The following is a 22006-nucleotide window of genomic DNA, read 5'->3' as shown; positions in this document are numbered from 1 at the left end:
AGACAGCGGATGGACCACAAAAAGGATTCCAAGAAAAAGCGAGGAAGAAAACTGGGTAAGAAGATCATCAGGGCATGACTGACATTCATATTCTTTGCTTTCTAATGAATTCATGATGATCCAGCCAAAAGGGTTTTTTACATAGCCTCTAGTTTGACATTTCTTCCCTTCTTAATTCTCGATAAAAGAGGATAGCAAGTCATATAGGGACAGCAAGTCATCATTAACATTGACCAAGACAAATAAATAAGGCAAGCTATCATGAGGCAATTTTCAAAAGAGATATAGGAAAGAATTTAAGGAAAAACTTCCTGCATCTTTCCCCCCTCCCTTCTTTGTCAAGTAGAAGGTTCTTCCAATTGCCAAAACAGCTTCCCCATGCTTCTCCGCATCCAGTGCAGGCCAGATTTTCCAACATGCGCTAAGCACATAAAAGATCCCTAGCGCGAGTAAAAAGTCTAATGCAGTAATGTTATTCACAATTTCCATATCCTCTACAAGCTGAAATCTTGAAAAAGATAAAGAGACTCATAAGATTAACTTGAGAGGAAAAAAAAAAAAAGGATCAAGAAGTAATATAGCTGAAAGCTAAATTCATAGTGTTGGAAATGGATTACAATTCCGGACAGCCCTTGCAGCTTGGCACCTGCAAACTCAGTGCAATCCCAATACAATGATTACCTAAATTGCCCCAGGATACGATAAATTCTTCACGAAATTTATATAGGCAACTCGGGTGTCCAACTGATAATATCTCTAAACAATCGAATAAAATTGTTATCTTCCAAATCCAACAAAATAACACCCTGAATTCTATTACAACCATAAGGGGCATTCTAATTATATACAGTGACTGTTGCAACGTGAGAGGGAGAGGGAGATTAGTTTTTTCCATTTGGGGGTTGGAGGCAATGATGTTACATACATCAACTTCATTTATGATTTTCCCTTATTTTGGGACAACTATACAATTCGGTATAAATATCAGTCATGTTAGCTGGTTGTCTCAATTCCCCGTCATCCACCAATAATCCATGCAGGACACAGCCCCACAAAGTTGACCACGAAATTAAGGATGGAGTAATCAGTCAATAACAATCCATCCAGCAACAATTTGCATCTAGACATGCCAATCAAACCTGAACTGGATGCAAATCAATCTCACTCTTTGGTCCCAAAAGAAAACAACACAGGCTTACTGAAGTAAAAGCTCTTCTTCCTTCTGCAACTCTTTGAGCCTCCTTTTTGCATAGATTGTTACCACTACTGTAGTAGCCACAGTAGCACAAAAACCGACAAGGTTCAAAATTATCTGCGGAGCTGACAAGGCATGGCGATCATGTGAAGCATCTGCTAAAGTTTTTATCAAAATACCTCTGCAAAAAAGTATACTATTACTCAAGTAAATCAAAATTAACATATAACAAAAAAAATAACAGACAAAATTACCTCAATAAAAACCTAGGTAAAGGGATGAAGCAGCATACCAAGCAAACACAATCAAAAGTTTCATAGAACTTGAAATTAATCTGGAGTCTTTTTATGAACACAAGCTCCAAGCTTGCTTTATTTCATCCAAGAGATTTTACTTTTGCATAGACAGTTAACTTTAGAACACTGTACAAACTGAAACTTTATTATCCTTTCTAAGAAGTTCGTGCAACCTATCTGCTACTTCTTTCACAATCACCTTTTTCTGCCACTTAGACTTAAAAACTTTCCATTACCTTTACAAGCAGCATTACTTAGCATCTACTGACTGGTAACTGCAATAACCCTTTCCTTCCAGCATCATACAAGCAAATCACTTTAAATGCCTTTTATCCTCATAATACAACATTTTGGTTAATTTTGAAAACTGCAACTTAATCAACTTTTCCCAACCCTAGCCACCATAAAAATTGGTCCAACCGTGTTGTTTAATTTTAGATGGCTGGTTTGTTGAACAGTGCACCGGTACAAACAAAACTCTTCCATGTGAAAGCACAAATGTCTGCACTTGTGGATTCCGGGGGGATTGTCATATGCTAACACATTCAGAAAAAAATCTGGAGAGGTCGAGAAGTGGTGAATAAAGGAATGGGCCAACAAAATTGAAAACTTGAAGCTTTACACTGGATGAGAAATGTGGAAGGGATCAATGAGTAATCATCAAACGAGAAGATGCTAAAGCCCAGAGCAAAGAGACAGAAGGAACAGAAAGCAATTATAACATGAAAGCAGATGCCAATCAATTCATGAACTTCTTCAGTTAAGGTATCCAACTAAAATACCAAAGCAATGAAGAGCATAGCTGCTGTAGCCAAAACCATGATTTAGATAGATTGTACATGAAGACATAATCACCCTATTGACCATCAAAGAAGCACTTCGTTCACAGTAAAAACAACCCAGCAAGTTCAAATTTTTTTAAGGGGTCTCAGTCTCAAGGCTTCTATAGCAATTGCATCACTTAGTCTTAAAGATGTTGCTTCTACCTGCCTGCCCAGTCACAGCAGAAACAACCCAGCATCAGTTCAAATTTTTTTAGGTGTCTCAGTTTCAAGAGTTCTATAGGACTATAGCATCACTTAGTCTTAAAGATATTACTTCTACCTGATTGCCCAAGCTGCCAAGCCCCCTAGATCCAGTTCAAACCTTGTCTTTTATGTGACTACAAGTTGGAGAAGGGGAATTGCCCTTGTTTTGGTTCTGACAAACTTGACCCAAAAAAGGGCAATACAAAGTTACGAGCTTTTTGTTTCAGAAGTTATCTAATTACATTATCCTCTGTTACAATCAAGATATGAGCTAAATCAGTGAGAATTACACTAGAACCAACCATGAAACAAGCCACCCAGAATAAACAGATTCATCAAGTCCCTAGCAACAATGTCATCCGATGATTTGGTAATGAATAAATATGCTACTGACTGCTACCAAATATATGTTATTGTCCAATAGTTAGCAGAATCATTGTCATTTAGAGCGGAAGACATCAGGAACCAACCCCAGAGCTTGTCAAAAAGATAGTAGATACGGTCAAACATATACAGTTGCACATCTAAGTATTGGCATTAACCAACTATAGAAAGAAGTAAAATGAGGTCAGAAGTACACTAAGCAGTTACATGGGTACATTGGTGTTGGACAAGAAATGCATCACACTTACAAGAGCAAACTAGGCCCAGCCCATAAACATTATACAGTAAAACAACAAGGAGCAAAGGGAGAAAGAATATTCTTACGTGTAAAGTGTAAGAAATGTTTCTGGTACCATGCCAACAAGTGATCCCAACAGGTAAGGGACATATTTAACATCAGTTGCCACAGCACAGTAGTTATAAATAATGTATGGAAAAGGAGAAATCCTGATCAAGGCAACAGCTCGGAACTGTTTAAAACAATTCCCTTCACCAGCTAGTCTTATTAATGAAGCTCTTTTAGGATATCGTTCCAGCAATCCCTTCATTACACAGCAAAGCAATAAAATCACTAATGTGGATAAAATTGAAATAAGAGAGATGGAAGAGCGAAGCAATGGAGAATATACTTCATAAAAGGATACAGACCTGAATTTTATGGTGGAAAAGAGACCCTATGAAATATGGAAGTGAAACACCAATGATCACGGCACCAATGATAAGCAAAAACCCATAACCATATCCAAAGGTCATCCCTGCCACCCACATGGATGGTGAAGATGGAAGAAGAAGGGTTGGGAATAACGCCACAGAACCAAAAACCAAAAGTGCCAAAACTGGTCTACTAAATGTTTTAGTTTCCCAATTTATAGCAGGGATGATCTCCTGGAAAAGGCAACTTATAAGTTAGAAATTACTATTGCTCAATGGTGTACGATGGAATTCAACATCCAGCTTTCTCACTGCCCATTGCTATAACACAAACATCAATTATTGCTTGAACAGCAAGATGCAGATTAACAAATCTGATGAAGATAACAAGTATGCATTCACAATCTCAATATTAAACCACCAGTTATTATCAGGAATTATCTTCCTAAACTTTCATTTGACATGTATCAAGTGCTAAGAGCAAATAAATACCTATGTCAAAGGATTGACGTACTTATATCTAAAAGCCAGTAAAAGTATAACAGCAATTAAATACCAGATGTCAAAGGGCTGATGTTCTTATCTCTACAAGCCAGTAAACCTATATCTATCACAATTTCACCACAAGTTAATAAAGCTACAAACAACTAATTCATGCTACTAGTATCTGGGGATTATCAATAAATATATATCTGTAATCTATTAATTGTATACTAAAAGGGTAGACAATGTTATGCTGTTGCTCTGCTAATATAAAGATCGTTCAATGAAAGACGTCGGAATTGGCCTAGGAAGACAATTTTCAACACTGTTTCAATTTAACAATCAGGATTGAATTCTAACAACTTGCTACTTTGAGAAATTAACACAAAAGAAGAACTTAACCAGTAAATATGACAATCAAACACCAGCACATCAATATAAATGTCATTATCAAAACCCTTCAACAGCATCAAGCCCGCGTGCAAGGACATACCAACGACAACATATATACCCATAAACACACATTCACTTGTATCTATTGAATTGCACGAACCATAAAGTTGCATGCTTTTAATCTTTCTTCTTCAAAGAAACATTTTAAAAAAAAAAAAAAAAAAACAAGCTGGAATTTTATTTAACCTTGTCCATAAAGAATGGTCCAATCCATTTGAAGAAAACAGCTGCCAAGACTGATAGAAATCCCACCAAAAGAATCAATTTAGCCCACCACCAAATAGAATACCAGCATCTGCTGCAACGAGAAGAAGAAGAGGAGGAAGAAGAAGATGATGATGATGATGCAGACCCCACCGCTTCTCCGATGTCTGCTACCCTACCATAACCTTCCTCCACATCGTCATCTTTCAATTTCACATAATCCCCATTTGGGTCCTCCTCCTTTTCTTCCCCTGCTTTTCTCCAACCCAAAACCGGCACCACCACAAACCCACCGCCTGCCCCCCCATTCTCCATTCCATGCATCATCACCACACCCAATTTAAAACCGACAAATTATTGAAGGAAAAAAACCCAGAACTACTTCTGGGTTTTTAATTTTGTTAGAGAAAGTCAGTTTCTTTTGGATATTCTTGCAAAGATTTAACCAATTCTTTTTTTTTTTTGAATGGTTGTAACTGTTTATAATTAATAGAGGGGGAGGAGGGGTGAGAAATTAAAACGCGTGAAGGGTTATAGAAAGAATGCAATTGTGTGCAAGTTATGTGTGTTTCAGTGGGTGGTTTTGTGGGCTGGGGGATGGGGCGGTTGGAGAAGATGACTGGCGGATGAAGGGAGGCAATCAGTTTGACAGAGGGAGAAAGTAAAGTTCAGCTTGATAGTGGTCAATCAGTTTGTTCAAGGACATTGTTGCCATTGTACCTGGACTCAAACCGCCTACTACCTATTAGCTGAGTGAACAACAAGAATACGAAAATCACAGCCCACGGAAAGATATATACAGTAAATAATATGGGGTAAAATTACAATAAACTCTGTCGTGGTTTCACCGGACAATTGGGGACCTTATCATTTCGAAATGTCCACGTAACTCTCTTGTACTTTAAGCTGACGTGGAAGGTGCAAGTGATGTATATTATTATTATTTTTTATTTTTCCTTTTTTTTTGTGCTCAAATTTTTGCAAATTTTAGAACTTTTGAGACAATTTTAAAATTTTGTTAAATTATCCATCTTTGTTTCTTCACATATCACCACCACCGTCACTTACCACTATTATCGGTTACTACTCCTTCCTTTTCCTTCCCACCCTCCCTTTCCAAAATTCTCCCTCGCTCCTCTTCCCTTTTTCCTCCCCTCCCCTTCTCTCCCCTTCCTCCCTGTGACCAGAAAATTTTTTTTTTTTTTTAAAAGGAAGAAAAAGTAACAAACGATGGGTATCGATATCACAATAGGTCAAAAAATAGTAACACTTTTTGTAATGTAATATATGTGAGATAAAAAAATGATTGACATTATAAAAAGATGGATTGAAAAACGTATATATGATGCAAACAAAATATTAGTTGAAAAAATAAGGTATCCCAACAAAAATACTATTCCACTTTGGTCTGAACCACAAAGAATTTATGTGAATATTTTGAAACCATAAGATGTCTAATTGTCTTTCAGCAAAACTACAAGGGAGTTTACTGTATTTTATCCTAAAAGAATTCTACATTTAAAAGGATGATTCGAGGTTGTGACAATTAGAAAAAAAAATTTTAAATCTTAAGAACGTTGTGATTACTTAGAAGTTGTTGTTGTTATTTTTTAATTGATTTTTTTGATAAGTTTCACGTTTTGTTGATAGGAATAGGAAGAGAAAACTTACACATATTTATAAAAATTTATTATTATCAAACGAAAACTAGTGTTAAAAAACACATAAATTATAAGTTAAAAAATAATTTTTAGTAATACTTGATTCAATGCATATTCAAACTAGTGTTGAAAACAGTGCATATTATCAAACGAAAACTAGTGTTGAAAAACGGGTAAATTATAAGTTGAAGAAAATAAATTTGAATAATACTTGATTCATTGCACATTCAAATAAATGAAAATCTGAATAACATGCTCGAATAAGTCATAGAACTTCTACTACGAAGGAAATGGTTCAAATAAAGTGCTCGAGGACAATAAACTTGGCTTTTGAAATTAATTCATTCATTCAAGAGTTTTTTTTAATTCGCATCCAACGACACTCATTGACACATTTAAATTCTATTCGATCTTTCATGAATATATACACATTAATAATTATTATTCTCTTCTGTATTTATACTTTCTTCCAAATTAGTCATACCTTTTAAAAAATTTAATAATTGAAGTAAATCTTAACGGATGTCCAATGTCAGACAGGCCCTTTATGGAATTGTTTTCGTTACGTGACTCAGATAGATTGAGTTGGATTGATTGAATAGTTCATATTCTACCGTGCCTGAATCTGAACACCGTTGTTGATTGGGAAAATTTGTCAAATCGGCCATGCAAATTTCGCCTTCTGTATTTTGAGTAGCGGCCGATAGCTAATATATTTTTGGGATAATTTCAGAAACCTCCCCTAAAATTTTTAATAATTTCATATGGCTCTTTTAAGATTTGAAAAATTATACCTACATCTCTTATTGATTTAAAATGACAATACTAACCTTAATATTTTAATAAAACTCACTTGTTGTCATGTTTATATAAAAGATGGATCTTATAATTTTTTTCTTTTTCCTTCTTATTAATTTATCTTATATTTCATTAGAAGTATAGAAGAACTATCAATGCCGTCGCTAATATCTATCTAGATCAAACATTAAACTAGGAATTTTTTTATGACTTCTAATATCATCCAATTTTTTTGTAACTCTTTTTTTTTTTTTGTATCAAAATCAAGAATAAATCAATAATAATTAAAAAAAAATGACCCAAAATCACTACAAACTATGGTAGTTCTATCACTAAACTAGTCCATCAACTTTTATTAAAAAAAAATAATCCATAAACCTAAAAAACACAAGCTAACACTTTCTACTCTACCTTATAAAGAATCTATATTTCCAATAAAACACTATACAAAAATAACCTATCATAGCAAAAGATTTATTGTTATAATTGATTATTAAATAACAAATATTAGCATGTAAAACTGGAGACTCTTTTTTTAAATAATTGTGTCAAATTACTTTATAATTGTTTAGAAAAATGAATTAAACTTTATAAGATAAGGGCATTTTAGTATATTCATTAAAATTTTGACCTTATTTTAAAATTTGTTAACCAAAATATCAAATTAAGGGAGGTAAGTGTAATTTAAACCTTGAGGGAACTAAGTGAAATAGTCAGAAACCCCAGGGGAGGTTTCTGAAATTATCCCTACATTTTTCCGTTAATTCAGTGGCAACAGCACGAAAGAGAAAAGAATTTCCAAATTCAACGGAAAGATTACAGAATCAAAGATGAAAAAACGGCACCGTCGAATGATTGTGACATCACCCTGGGGAGCCAGCTTAGAGAACACGTGGCGGAAAAGAGGGACTTGGAATTGTGGTGGGACATTTTTCAACGAAAAGCTGAGGCTAGAGTGGCCCCAGATATTGCCGTCGTGACTTCACCGCCACGCTTGGAATTTCGTGGAAGTATTTATTTACAGTTTTTTTTTGCTTTGACACTTGAAATTATTATTGTTTGGTGCGTGTATGTTAGTGTGTGTCTACGTGAAGCCTTGCCAACAAAACAAAACATCACTCTACACTAGCACTTCAATTGCTCCTTAGGGTTTAAAGTTATTATAATTCACTACAATTGTCCAACTTTATAATAGATTTATTGATGTACTTGATGTATTTTCTAGCGCACATATAATGAAATTGTTATTTTTATTCAAAAAATTTATAATAGAAATATAATACTCTTTTAATTTCCATAATAAAACATACATAATCAATTGCGTAAGATTACTTGAAAGTTATCTAAACCATATGCACTACAAACTCGTTTCAATTTTTTGGTGATTGCACTCAAAATCTCATGTGGTGAGAGAATAGTTTTTGGATTGTAAATTTCTGTGAAAATTTTTTACGTTTTCGTAAACATATCTCTCAATCATCGTTTTACTTCACATACATCAAATTATAACAATACAATTTTTTTATAAAAATTTCTATAAATAGCAATCCAAGTAGGACCTAAGTTTTTCTAGATTAATCCGTTTCAATTGCATTTAATGGTGTAATATCGGCCCTATTGCAGAGGTTTAATTCCATGACAAAGCTTAAAATTATACTATCACGCATTTCAATTTTTACACTCTCAATCCTCAAATTTCTAAACAATGTGCTATACTACAATCCATATCATGATGAACATAACCAACCAACTATGTATAGACAAGATTAAACCATACACGTGTAGGGCACAGTACGAAATATAAAACTTCCAGTCGAATTTGGATGTGATGTTTATCACTCACACGAGTAAAAAATTAGACAGTGAAGTCAGAGGATCATTAGACAAAGGTTGCGTTTGATAAAATTAGATCTGAATTCTGAAATATGAATACTGAAACAATTAATTTGCTGAATTTTAAGTACTGAAAATAAATATATGAATGTCTGAATTTTAATGCTGAACTAATTTATACTGTTTGATAAATATTTATAACTGAATGATTAATAAGTTTAATTTGATAATTTTGCCCTTATATATTTTCATTCAAAAAAAGAAATAGAATCTATGATTTAATTAGCTTAAAATTGTTAGGTATGAAAATGACAATATTTATTTTTAAATTCAAATTAATATAAAAGATGAAATATATTATATGAGAAGTATGGAGAAGATGTGAAAATTATTAAAAATGGAGAAAAGAGAAATAGAAAATCGTTAGATAGAAAATATGATATTATTTAATTAGATAATAATTTTGAATATAATTAACAAATAAGAATAGATTTGGTAGATAAGATAAGGTAGTTGAACTAATTTTATTGTTTCTTAGCAGAATTAAGCATTCAATTAGGATTCTTGTGCCGAAAAAATATACACAAGTTCAGCAGATGGATTTTCATTTATCAAACACTCAAAACATCTGAATGTCTGAAAATGTTTAGTTTCAGCACTTTTTTTTGTTATCAAACAAACCCTAAGTGTGCATTTGATAAAATTGAAATTTGAAATCTTAAATCTGAAGTGTGAATCTATTAAATTATTAAATTGTTAAATATTAAATCTAATACACTTGAGTGCATATCATATTTAGTGATAAGTTACTTAATTTTGAAAGCGAGTTTTGCCTAGTAAATTCAGTGCCACTCAATTAATTCAAATGTTCAATTTTTTATTATCAAACGATTTGAATATGTTAATATTTGAATCAATTAATTTTAAATATTGAATTGAATTATCAAACAGAGCCTAAAACTTTGGCTTTCCAATTGGCATTGAAATCATTCAACTCTCCTTAGGTAAGTTGAACGCCAATTAAAGATAAGGTGCAAGCATAGATAGAAGTTAGAAGTTCAAATTTCAAACCTCTACACTTACACCAAAAAATCGAAGAGTGTGCAGTAATCAGACAAGAACTCAATATAGTTGTGTTTTGTGCGATTTTGTCCGGTTGTTCTATGTGTTCAAATTTTTGGCATATAAATACATGAAAATGTTATACTGAATATATATCAAATATTTGATTTTTATACATCACTTTTACTATAAATACAACAATGCAATACAATGATACATCAAATAATATAAAAAATACAACAACCGGACCGAAACGCTTGGAATTCTAGCCACGCCGAGTCCTTTCCATAGCAGTGCATTTCTTTGATTTAGAGGCGTTAACCATGCTCTTTTTAGTTCTCTTTGACCCTGTTCATTTCTCCTCCACTACAAATCAGAGTGGGAGTAGTTGACTATTAACACGCACACCCAAAAAAAAAAAAAAAAAAAGGTGCTGAAATCATTCACGAAAACAAATATTTTAGTAGCTATGCAGTCGGTGTATGATTGCTTATAAACTGTCAACGAGGTAGAACAAATAATCTGAGGTGGAATAGTCCTGTGCCAACGGACAAAGTCAAAATCATTGCGCAAAGATCAGGGAGCAAACGACAAGTTAGAACCTTAATGTTTTGTTTTTCATTCATTGCTTTTTCCCCCCTTCTTTTGTTACTTTCTCATTGATTCTATTCTTTCTTTAGGATCCTCACTTTTTAAATTATCGTAACAGCAGTATTTTCATTTGCATTATTTCCCTTAATTTTTGTTGCATCCGGTCAGGCTTGACGTGTGCGTCTTTCTTCTTTTTCTTGCTTTCTACTACTTTTCATTCTTTTAAATTCGGGGTCATAGAAATTGCATTTGTTTGAAATCGGGGGCAGGAAATCTTTTTTTTTTTTTTTTTTGGCAAAATAACCTCCTAAACAGATGATGGGGTCGCCAACCCCTTATTATATTACAACAAAAAAAAAAGAAATACATATGAAATATACTGCAATGGGGCAGGAACGGTTGTCAGTTGACGGCCATGATTTGATTAAAAAATTTTGTGCGACTCAAATCACATCTTGTAACACGATTTTCACGCCGTGTGTGGAACGTACAAAAATTTGTTCTAAAGTTACGTCGTGTGTAAAGAAAGTTACATCGTGTGCAATCAAAATTACGCATAATAAAAAATGCACACAACCGGTAGAGCCCCTTGTCCGAAATATACACCCAAGTTCAAGAGAAAACAACGACTAAATGGAGAGTATTTACTCCCTTTCAAAAAGATTCTTAGACTGTGTAATCAATCATCTGCAAAATTGGAAATTTCACAAACTTTTAAATGAAATTAACATGCTCCACACTTAGGGTACCGTGAAGGTGTTTGAGCCTTTTTACTTAAAATCTTATTTCGTTTTTGCATTATTTTGATGGTTTGTTAATACTCTTTCATTTCTTGGTCTTCTTTGCAATGATTGGGATGAACTGCTTTTCATCAATAATAATGCCTTGATCTCTGTCACCATCTTCTTCACTATTATCATCCAGTTGTCAAAGTGGGATATAACTAACTTTGCCATTTAGTCTCTTCAAAAACATCTCTAAAATGTGGTCTTTCAATTTCTTTATTTTGTTGAGATTTCATTCATGCAAATGCCTTTTCCACTCCATCAATTCGAGTTTGAGAAACTACTTGTGAATGGGGACTTCTTGTGCTTGGTTTTGTGGACTTGTTGAGACATCCACACCATTTGCCTAACTGACTTTGCTGCTGAAATGCATTAATCATTTGTTGACGCGAAGTTCTTTTCACCACTCCTGAGTTCGAGCAACCAGTGTTACACAGCCCAATTTCCTTCGTTAAAACCGATTTTGTTGGTTGGCCATTTCCATTCACAGACAATTTTTAGTCCAAGGCTTGAAAGATTGAGTAGAGGAGTCATTTTATTGCTATAGCATTAAAATTTTGATTCTGACAAAAATGGAGAGATCTATTTTTCAAATATAATTAATTAGTACACATATATTTTCAAATAGAGATTAAGCACATATTCATTCACAATAACTGTGGCGAAAGTGTAATATTATTGTCATACATTTTAAATTAATTAGTATTCAACCCTTGTCCTTTTTTTTATTTTTATATTTTTTTTCAAGTTTCACTCGGTTTATGAAGTAGCAATTATTTGTTAGGTTTGTTTCAAAACTCAATCAGACTAGGTGGAGAATTGAACTTGTTTTACCAATTTTCTTTTATAATAATTCTCTCTTTTCGTGTGACTTACAAAAATTTGTAACTTTTTTTTTCTCTTTTTTTTTTTTTTTGGAAAGGTCCTTTGAAAAAAAAAAGATTTGGATAATCAAACTTAGAAAGATGGCATTGTACTTTCATGTGAGGTGACACTAATGTTTGTGGCACTCTTTTCTCATTCATACAAATGTATCATATCATAAATACAAAATTCACAAATGCATGACAATACACTATTTTACATTCATTAACCAAAACAAGAAAAAATGGAGAAGAAGGACAATTGACCCGGGTGTCGACACCTAAATGGGTCGCTCGCGGGGCTAGTTCTGAAAAAGATTGGGCACCATCAACTGAACCTCAACGGGTCACTGTTCGGGCTGGTTCTGAAACAGATTGGGCCTCGCCAAGAATGCGTCAATCTGCGCAGGGGAGAATCTCTGTGCACTCTCCCAGTAGGACTGCAGATTGACGAACCTCCCACCCTGTCTCCTTAATCCCTGCGAAATTCGATCCATTCCTTGCCAATTCATTCGATTCCATTGGGCATTTCCAAGCTCAAAATACTGTACTGCTGTGCTGGAGACTGGAGAGGGAGCTCCAGAAACATAGGAGGAGCATTGTAGTGGGAAAAAGATGAGTTCAAGTGGTCAACTCCTTCCTCAGCAGCATCAGCACTTCCAGCAGTCTCAGATCCTCCTTCAATCATCCCCTTCCCCGTCTTTCCTCGGAAAACACAAAATCCCACTACGTATTTTTCCAGAAACTCACAAATTTCCCCACCATTTGTCAGGTCTGCCTCTGTTTCTTGCTTCTTTTGCTAAATATGTAGAAATAAGATTGGGTAGAGATATGTCAAAATCTCATCTTGTTCGCATGTTGAAAAGTGGAATCATTTGTATACTCGTTTTCAGGAGGGAGACTTCGGGGGTTTTCACTTAATTTTCATCCCGTCTCAGCATGTGAGTTTTGTGCTAAAGACTCTATCTTTTTTTACTATGCTTTTTGAGTTTTCTGTGTACAATATTTATGATTTTAAGGTCGGCAATAATAGGTGGGAATTCGAGATGGTTTGCGCCGCTCAGAAGTGCTGGTGAGAAGTTATCGGGTTCACTGGAGCCTGATGAATCTTCTAATTACTCAAAAGAAGCGGCTGAGGTACTTTTGAAGTGTTCTTTCTCCTTTCTTTATATTTTTTAGTTAAAGTTGAAGGAATATGGCAATACTTTTGCTCTTGTTTGAAGTTACAAATGCATGAATTGTACTATGATTGGGACTGAATGTATTTTTGCTCAATAATGAAATCTCGCCCTTTCAGAATATTAATTAGTCCAGGCATACAAGTAGCATTAAATTTCCTGCTTGAATTTCAGATTCTTAAGCCAAAGAAGGCGTCCTTCTTGACAATATTACAGGGGGCCAACTCCGTTCTGCCTCATGTGGTCATTGCTAGTACTGTTCTGGCTCTTGTTTATCCACCTTCTTTTACATGGTTCACAAACAGGTTGGTGTACTATTCTTCATATGATTTAGTTGGCCATCTGATGCATTGTAGCTCTCTGTTTCCTCACAAGAATGCTTGTTGATTATAGCTGTATTTTGAAGTCGGGAAATGAATCTTTTACTAGGGGAAGATTTGGATCTTCCCAATAAATTTCCAAGCAAGTTAAGTAAAAACAAAGAAAATTCCAAGGAAGTTTAAACTTTCCATAAAATTCAAGTTCAAGATCTCCTGCAAAATGAAGACCATAATCTTATAAAAGTATGTATGTCATTTCTAAATCCATTGCATCCAAGTGCAAAATATGCTAACTTAAGAACTCTGGATGTTGTCTTAACTGAGTAGCCTTACTGCTTTGTTTGAGCATATTGAATGTCCACCATACAGCGAGTTATCTAAGAAATTTGGCATCTGCCTTCCCCCAGTGCATCTCTGATTTGACCAAATAGTATTGGTTGTTCCTCCAACAAAATTGATGATATTTTACTTTCGTCATTCCTATCTAAAAGGAAAACCTGACCTGTTTCATGTTGATTGCTTTGGCAACTAGCTATTACAAAAGTTTCTGCGTCAGGAATGTAATGTGATGCTGTTCTTGAAGAATGAAATAATGGTCATCAGTGTTTTCATTTCTGCTGAAGAGAAAAGAGACATACATAGTATCTATCGTATACCTAATATCTGTTTCTTGATGATTTAGGTACTATGCCCCAGCACTAGGTTTTCTGATGTTTGCAGTTGGTCTAAATTCTAGTGAAAAAGATTTTATCGAAGCATTCAACAGACCAGCAGCCATTTTTGCTGGGTACGTCGGCCAATTTGTTGTAAAGCCCCTTTTGGGGTATCTCTTTGGCACGATTTCTATGACTATATTTGGTCTTCCTACTCCTTTAGGTAAGTTTCTATTCTTCATACCTAGAAAGTTGGTTTGACAAACTAACTAAAGTGTATGTATCTGTCAGCTGCGGGGATTATGCTGACTTCTTGCGTTAGTGGGGCACAGCTTTCGAATTATGCAACTTTCCTGACAGATCCAGCAATGGCTCCTCTAAGCATTGTGATGACATCATTATCTACTGCTACTGCAGTCTTTGTCACCCCATTGTTGTCATTGTTACTCATTGGAAAAAGGTTGCCAGTTGATGTAAAAGGAATGGTTTCCAACATTCTGCAGATTGTAGTTGCTCCCATTGCTGCTGGATTGCTTCTGAATAGGTAGTGAGACAAGTCAAGATACTTTACCTTTTCTCACTAAGGATGCCAGTTCTTTTATTACCTGAATTGATTTGCATGTGCAGAATCTTTCCCCGGATTTCAAATGCTATTCGTCCATTTTTGCCGCCTCTATCAGTATTCGTGACTGCCCTCTGTGTTGGAGCTCCATTGGCGATCAACATAAGATCTGTTTTGTCGCCATCAGGATTGTCAGTGCTTTTTCTTGTGATTGCATTCCATTTGGCGGCATTTGTTTCTGGTTATACCCTCACTGGCCTTTTATTCCACAACACACCTGATGTAAAAGCTTTGCAAAGAACCCTATCCTATGAAACAGGTTTTGGATTGTTTAAATCTTGTGCACTTTTGCATTTTTAAAATTTTGTTGTCCATGTTGAGTTACTCCTTATCCTCTTTTGTAGGCATGCAAAGTAGTCTTCTGGCTCTTGCACTTGCAAATAGGTTCTTTCAAGACCCTCTTGTTGGTGTTCCTCCAGCTATATCTGTAAGTCATTTGGATTACACAAACTTATTCTTGAGCAATTAGAGATCGTTATTTTCTAATCTGGAGAATTTGAGCTCCTTTACATGGATAATGATATTCCTAGCATTATCATTTAGCTCTGGTTGGTTGTCAAGTTTCACTATCTTGCCTATTAATGTTGTTGAGTTGGACAAATCTTAATGGCAACCATGAATTTGGATAAAATTGACATTTCACTGCTGTGCATGATGTCTTTTTAACTCTATGTTATTTTGATTTGTCTTTTTAGCTCTGTGCATCTTTCATGAGTCAATTACTTTGTGTTCACTTGATGGTGTGAATACGACCAATTCTGCAACAGGAGAAAAGAAAAAAAAAAAAAGATTATACGGTCAATGTATGGTGTAAGATACAATGAGTTAGATAATGATACTATTTCTTTTGCTTGATGGACTTCTTTTTTACTTTTCTATGTATCGGATTACTTAACATGAGCATCTTATCTGTATATGCAGGTCGTAATAATGTCTTTAATGGGTTTCTCACTTGTAATGCTCTGGTCTAAGAAGAGCGAAGCTATTGCCTGATAAATGTTACTACTTGATTTCTTCTAATGTAATAACACATCCTTGGCTTCTGCCCATCCGCTGTCCTTTGGTGCAAAAGAAAAGGAGAATGCAGGGGTCACTGATGCGGAATGTGATTTTCCTATCATTCCCTGCCTTTGGTTGTCAAAGTATTCTGCCAGGTTGACAACGCTAAAGGATCTTGAATGCATGGCTGATTGCATGCTCTTTGTCCTCTTCAAGAGCAGAAGAATTGGAAATCTTGGCGCCACCTCTAGAAAATACCACGTAAAACTTGACTTCTAGCAGAGAGGATTTCTTAATCGAGTGTTTTGTCATGCTCCATCTCCAAGTTCGGTTCTTGGTGACATATTGGCTTGTAAAAGTGCAGAGTACATGTATTAACCAATTTGATTTGAACTGTTGCTGAATGAAATGACAAGCACGAGGAATATTTTTGACAACTTGTGCTTGTGGCAGTGTTTTTAAGTTCTTGAATCAGTTCCTTTTCTTACTGTACCCTGGAATGTCATCTGCCTCGAACGATTTATTGTTTGTTACAGTTCCTGCTATTAGTCGAGGATAAGGTCTGCTTAAAAGTTCATTTTCACATTGCATCATATTCGAGCACCGTCCTTATCCTCTAAGCTGCTGATTCTTGAAGTTGCAAAATGGTACAGATTTCATATAGAAGTCTGACGAGGAGAAAATTTGTCAGTACATATTTTTTACCAAAAGCCACTGGTGACATTTTATGGGCGCATTATCTTCTATTTCTCATACACTATTATTATGCCCCTTTATGCATTCATTCATCTATCATTATCCATGGAGGAGGCAAAGCGTAAACATTTCTACGTATAAAATGAGCAATCGAGCAATGAAACAACGAGTATATATTTAAAAAAGAAGAAGAAGAAAAAAAGGAACTCCTTGAAAGAGTTATAATTTGGGCATTCCAATTATTGGATACTTGCTTAAAATCACGGAACACTGGAGTAGGATCAATTGCGAAAAAGCAAGTTAAATTCTTTTGTCTATTAGTGCTATTATTTCGCTTGAAGAAAGAAAATGAAAATATGGAAAGTCCAAATCAAGCATGTCAGTTATCCCAGGTAAGTGATGAACCCCAGAAGGCAGATTGGATTTGCTTGGCTTCTTATTACATTTTGTAGCAAATTCAGAATCATCAGATGCAGCTCCCTGGCTATCCACAGGCCACACCAATGGCAACTATTACTTCGCTCTCTCCTTTAAAACTGTCCTTATATAAACCAAATCAAACATCTGCAAAATCCGACCTTTTTGCTAGAGAAACTACCAAAATTTCGAGGCCCTTCAATAACAACATCACTCCGAGCAAGAAATGCAGAGCCACTCTTGTGAGAAGTGCTGGATTGGCCTTAAGTTTAACCACCCTTGTGGGAGTGGGATCATCCATTGCATTTGCAGCTGAGGCACCATCTTTAGTGGGCTTTTCTTTGCCGCTCGCTGAACCTTCAAATGCTCTCTCCTTGCCTACCTGGGCTGTTCACGTCTCCAGCGTGGTTGAATGGTACCATTAATTGCAATTTATCTCTCATTCAGGGAGTGTGCGTGCTCCTGTGTGGCAATTCTGATGTGTTTTATGTATATTTTTGTGTTGAAGGATCACTGCTATGGCTTTGGTTTGGCAATATGGGGAAAAATCTGGGAATGAATCTTGGAAGGGGCTTTCTTGGGGCATGGTGAGAAATTTTTGTGCTGTTACACCAATTTTGCTATTGTATCTCCATCCCTGCTTACTTAGAATCCTCTTTTCTTTTGCACTTCACTCAACACTCTCACAGTCACAACCAAACACAGATATGAGGCCTAATATTGACGGCATCCGCGGGTTACACCAAATATCCACCAAACCGATCCTAGTAAATGAGTAATTATTGACACCAATTTTCCAACACAAACGACAAAATGAAACTAAGGACCTTTCATTATTTGTTTTTCTTTAGCGGATTGGAGTTGGTTGCTAAGTAACATTTTCTTTTTAGCTGGAAAAAAAAATCTAGTTTATGTGCTTTTTGCTTATGTTGTGTTTATTGTTCTGATGCCATACTGCTTTCTGTTATGTCTGCCTAAATTTTGTTACTTGTACGCTTTCAGGAGTGTAGTTGTCCCCATGGTTAAGTTCTGTTACATAAGCTTTCTGGATAAGTAACTAATATCCTGAAGTGGATTAGTCTAATGCACTAAATTAAGTTTTGTTTAGAATCAAAAGAAATAGGATCATGGAACTTTATTCTGATTTCTGCTTCTTCATTGAAGAAGAAAGGGCTGGGGATGATTAGAAGTAGCAGGATGAAAATTACAGGATGAAAGAAAAGAAAATAAGGATACCAGCAGGCACAAAAGCGAGCATAATGATTTGCTTCCGGAAGAAATCTTTTTTTGGGGATTGATTAGAGAAAAAATGTATGTGGTGCTTATTGTGGTTTTTGTGTAAATCTTCCCAATAATGGGAACATTCTTTCCAATAAATTTAAAACCAAGTCTGAATGATGTTACAAGCCTGACCATTTTGAGAAGGGTCCAGGGTTCTCTGACATTAATATGCCTTCGTAACAGAAGCAGCCAACACTGAATTGGGAATCGAGTTAATTGATGCCTCCTCTGCATGCTGGCCTGTCATGTCCTAATGATCTTCCTTTGGAAATTGTTACTCTATACTAGAGATCAGTAACTTTAGAAAGCGAGCTTTGAGTTTCATCTTCGGCCTGCAATGAAAATGTTTTCTGTATTACTATACTTTTCCTCAATCTCTTGACAATCTATTGTAAAAGGAGAGGGTGAGCGTGTGCATGTAAGTTTTCTGCAGAAGGCATTAGGTTAATTTAGTTGGGAATCATTAGAGTGACAGGAGATCGTCAGCTCTACTTTATATTATGAGAAATCATTCTAGCAGACAATGCAAAATATTAAGAGAGAAAAACAGATAAGTAATCAAAGGACAAGAAGTGCTTGTTTTTTTATAGGTGAGAATAACAGTTCTGGCCATAGCTGAAGATATTCAATTTGGCACATGTTGGCTTTTATTGAATAGTGTCAGCCATCAAGTCATCAGAATCAACATACGTGGGAATAGTACAAAAACCAATAGTCACAGTTGAAAAGGATATGAAAATGAACACAATGAAGAGCATTTGCTTCCCTACTACCAGGCCACAATGACTTATGGCTTATATCAGGATTGTGCTCCACCATGTCAGGTAAGTTACAAACATCATCATCGATTGTGAAGCACACTGGTATGTTGGAGTAGGCAGATAAGTTCTCCTACTTCAATTTTTCGTTGTACCTTTTGTATAAATGGGAAATACTCTGATAAATATGTTATTTTTCTCATAAAACAAAAATAAAAAAGTCATCCACAATAAGGCTAGTTAGTGAACTATTCTCTATTTGGAGTAGATCCAGAAATTAGGGCTAGTTTTTGCAACTCCTGCAACTCTAGAGAGTGATCTTCAGAGAGATGGAGAAGGCTATTGCTGCTTGGAATTGGTAACAGGATTTCTATTTTGACATAAAGTTATGCCATTTCGTCCTTTGTGTAGTGTGTTGATGGCGCTGAAGGAATGTGCTGTTGCCAACAATGGGAAGTGGTGAAAAGCATAGAACTGTCTGAATCTCTGTATTGCATAACGATAAATGGAATATTAGCTAGTGAGCTTTTTTAGCATACATGAAAAGATAATGGATTTGAATCTCTAGTGCCATTAGGGTTTGATGAGTTACATAATGCCAAGTGATGCATCCTAGAATTTTGTTCTGCAACTGTGAAACTGTCAACTCAATTTTCTCTGTTACTTACTATCACTTTGTTTGAAAGTGAAATGATGATACTGTTGCAGATTCTATTTGCTTTTAGATTCCTCTGCTGGCCCTTGAGTTTATAATTTGAATGGCATTGTCAGAATGGACACTTTCAAGTCTTATTTTGCCCAGATCAGGTCTTGATACTTGTTCATAGATGTCCATAGTACATGCTTATATAGGTCAAGTGGGTTTAGCCTTCCAAAAGAACAGTAATTACTTTTCTGATATTGTAATAGATAATTGAAAACTTTGAAGTTTGTTTTCCTTATAATGAAATTTGACATGCAACCTTTTATAGGTGCCCTTACTAGGTGGAGCGTTTTGTGCATGCACATGGCACTTCTTTTATAATGCAGAATCTTTAGAGGTAAATTGATAATGGTTTTTCTTTCAGAGATTTACTTTAATCTTGCTATCAAGATTCACATTCCCATGATAGTGATTGACATTCATCATGATACTTGAGCATTATGTGCTACTTCAATGGAATTTTCCTGTGCTTCTCTTCCTCCGCTTAGTTGTTCCATTGGTTCTATTTTTTTAAAATAAGATTACCTTGTGAAATTCTTAAACAAATCTGTATCCGATATTGAACCATTGCTTTAGAAAACCCTAATGACTCAACAGTGTTTGTTGTTTAACCATTGAGACTGTATAAATCAACATAATAACATTTTAACGACCAGAGTGACGAGTTCAGTAAACTTGTTTATCAACAGAAATTTATGTATTGTTTACATCCTAATATGCTCCTATATTCTAACTTTTCTGCCGGAGTAGCATAATTTACCGTATGGGTCTTTCAGTTTTGGTACACGCTGCATGGAGTAATTTAGGATCTGATGCGAAATGTGCAATTCTTATTTGCGGATTGTCAGGTATTAGTGGCTATACAAGCAGCATTAACTGTGATCGGTAATGTGACAATCTTCATTGCTGCATTCCGAATATTCAAGTCTTCAGAGGAAAGCTCAAAGAATCTATGAACTCTACATATGTGGCAAGCGATAAGGAATCTAATTTCCCTTTCTTTGACCAGAGTCTGCTGTCGGTAAGTGCATCCTTCTTTCTCGCGTAAATTTCAGCTGAGGTTCCATTGCATGCAACTAGCAAATGGTGCCTCTCCGTTTTATGCAGGGATATAAATGAAAAGTGGAAATTTTTTTCCAAAAACGAAATTGTGGAAGCTCATCAATTTTATGAATTACGTTATCTCCTTGCCCTCGTGGAAGGAGTTCGTGGAAGTTTGCCTTCACTTGCTGCCACTAGCCAGATGGCTGGAAAGTATTTGGCCGCCATATGGATGAAGTTTGTCAATCGAGTTATTTGACTTGGGCTCTCTGCTGCAATATCGTACACTTTGCTCAACTCGGCCAAACATCATATGGCATAACAACGTTTATTGACTTTGTATCCAGTTCTTGTCATGCTTTAGCTTCTTTATTGCTGAAAAGCCTTTTTATTTGGTATTATGCCTTTTAATCCGTCTTTACAGTTTCGTGTTTCAACTGGGTCTATTGTGCTTAGCACCAAAAGTTTGCGAACTATGATGACTATCCTGACAAATGTTCCTGACATGTATGATTGAAGTAGATGAACCTGGAATTCGTTAGTCGTGTTTAGATAAGACACACTATTACTTGTTGGTTAGGCTGTGCTCCAACTACACTGATGCCTTTCCTCCAATATGCGCTGCAATATACGAGAAAAAGTATCCCTGTGCCAAAGCAACAGTAGCAGCTTCATGTAACAGCGCGCATCAGATACTATTTGTGGTTTTTCACTCTCTTTTTCCTTAGATTAGACTAGAATAGATTAGGCGAGAATAAATTAGGCTAGAATAGGTTATACAAACAGTTATCGTTGGGAAAAAAAAAAAAGAAGATAGATGCAACTAAACCAAATTATACTTCTTCTTTTTCTTTTCCGATTAACTAATCCAAAATTCAGTAACCCTCTAGAACTGTGATTTATGAAGATGGAATATCAAGAGCGTCATGAATTTATGGTATCAAACTGAACATGTGTATTATATAGTACGAGATTGGTTCTTAATACTTGTGGAAATGAAAAACAAACAAACAAGGTATGTTGGTTTTTTTTTTAAAAAAAAAAAAAAATT

The 22006-nt window shown here is 35.3% G+C and overlaps 3 protein-coding genes across 5 annotated transcripts; 2 read left to right on the top strand and 1 right to left on the bottom strand.

The window, feature by feature from the left end:
* Positions 1-578: 578 nt before the first annotated feature.
* LOC113706212 (uncharacterized) lies at positions 579-5446 on the bottom strand. The gene is made up of 4 exons (XM_072063476.1): positions 4677-5446; positions 3552-3788; positions 3228-3445; positions 579-1376 (listed from the first exon to the last, which is right to left on the bottom strand). The coding sequence occupies exons 1-4, from the start codon at positions 5019-5021 to the stop codon at positions 1196-1198; spliced, it is 981 nt and encodes a 326-aa protein (XP_071919577.1). The 5' UTR covers positions 5022-5446; the 3' UTR covers positions 579-1195.
* A 7310-nt stretch (positions 5447-12756) lies between these two features.
* Positions 12757-16551, top strand: LOC113705402 (probable sodium/metabolite cotransporter BASS5, chloroplastic). The gene is made up of 9 exons (XM_027227248.2): positions 12757-13059; positions 13181-13228; positions 13321-13424; positions 13640-13770; positions 14468-14661; positions 14730-14982; positions 15066-15319; positions 15405-15487; positions 15982-16551. Exons 1-9 carry the CDS (start codon positions 12903-12905, stop codon positions 16051-16053), a joined length of 1296 nt encoding a protein of 431 aa, XP_027083049.2. The 5' UTR covers positions 12757-12902; the 3' UTR covers positions 16054-16551.
* A 544-nt stretch (positions 16552-17095) lies between these two features.
* LOC113705477 (uncharacterized) lies at positions 17096-21534 on the top strand. 3 transcript variants are annotated; one of them, XR_011820493.1, is made up of 5 exons: positions 17177-17587; positions 17681-17759; positions 20183-20251; positions 20763-20935; positions 21022-21534. XR_011820493.1 is itself a non-coding variant. In XM_072063365.1 (4 exons), exons 1-4 carry the CDS (start codon positions 17226-17228, stop codon positions 20868-20870), a joined length of 618 nt encoding a protein of 205 aa, XP_071919466.1. In that variant the 5' UTR covers positions 17100-17225; the 3' UTR covers positions 20871-20895. The 3 variants fall into 3 exon arrangements, 2 of the variants coding, with proteins under 2 accessions (XP_071919467.1, XP_071919466.1); XM_072063365.1 differs by lacking the exon at positions 21022-21534 and having other exon boundaries at positions 17100-17587; positions 20763-20895; XM_072063366.1 differs by lacking the exons at positions 20183-20251; positions 21022-21534 and having other exon boundaries at positions 17096-17587; positions 20763-20895.
* The last annotated feature ends 472 nt before the right edge of the window (positions 21535-22006 follow it).

Source organism: Coffea arabica, chromosome 8c (genome assembly GCF_036785885.1).
Source record: "Coffea arabica cultivar ET-39 chromosome 8c, Coffea Arabica ET-39 HiFi, whole genome shotgun sequence".
Classification (NCBI taxonomy): Eukaryota; Viridiplantae; Streptophyta; class Magnoliopsida; order Gentianales; family Rubiaceae; genus Coffea; species Coffea arabica.
The sequence above is the reverse complement of the archived record's forward strand: the minus strand, read 5'-3'. Positions and strand labels throughout refer to the sequence as shown.

Bases quoted from the DNA above. Each gene is read 5' to 3' on its own strand.
- LOC113706212 (XM_072063476.1), bottom strand. From the start codon at position 5,021: ATGATGCATGGAATGGAGAATGGGGGGGCAGGCGGTGGGTTTGTGGTG. The intron at 3,789-4,676 runs GTTAAATAAAAT...TGCCTTTTCCAG, and splicing joins GACCATTCTTTATGGACAAG to GAGATCATCCCTGCTATAAA. The intron at 3,446-3,551 runs GTCTGTATCCTT...TGTGTAATGAAG, and splicing joins TTTTCCACCATAAAATTCAG to GGATTGCTGGAACGATATCC.
- LOC113705477 (XM_072063365.1), top strand. From the start codon at position 17,226: ATGCAGCTCCCTGGCTATCCACAGGCCACACCAATGGCAACTATTACT. The intron at 17,760-20,182 runs GTGAGAAATTTT...AACCTTTTATAG, and splicing joins AGGGGCTTTCTTGGGGCATG to GTGCCCTTACTAGGTGGAGC. The intron at 20,252-20,762 runs GTAAATTGATAA...GCGGATTGTCAG, and splicing joins ATAATGCAGAATCTTTAGAG to GTATTAGTGGCTATACAAGC.
- LOC113705402 (XM_027227248.2), top strand. From the start codon at position 12,903: ATGAGTTCAAGTGGTCAACTCCTTCCTCAGCAGCATCAGCACTTCCAG. The intron at 15,320-15,404 runs GTTTTGGATTGT...CCTCTTTTGTAG, and splicing joins AACCCTATCCTATGAAACAG to GCATGCAAAGTAGTCTTCTG. The intron at 15,488-15,981 runs GTAAGTCATTTG...CTGTATATGCAG, and splicing joins GTGTTCCTCCAGCTATATCT to GTCGTAATAATGTCTTTAAT.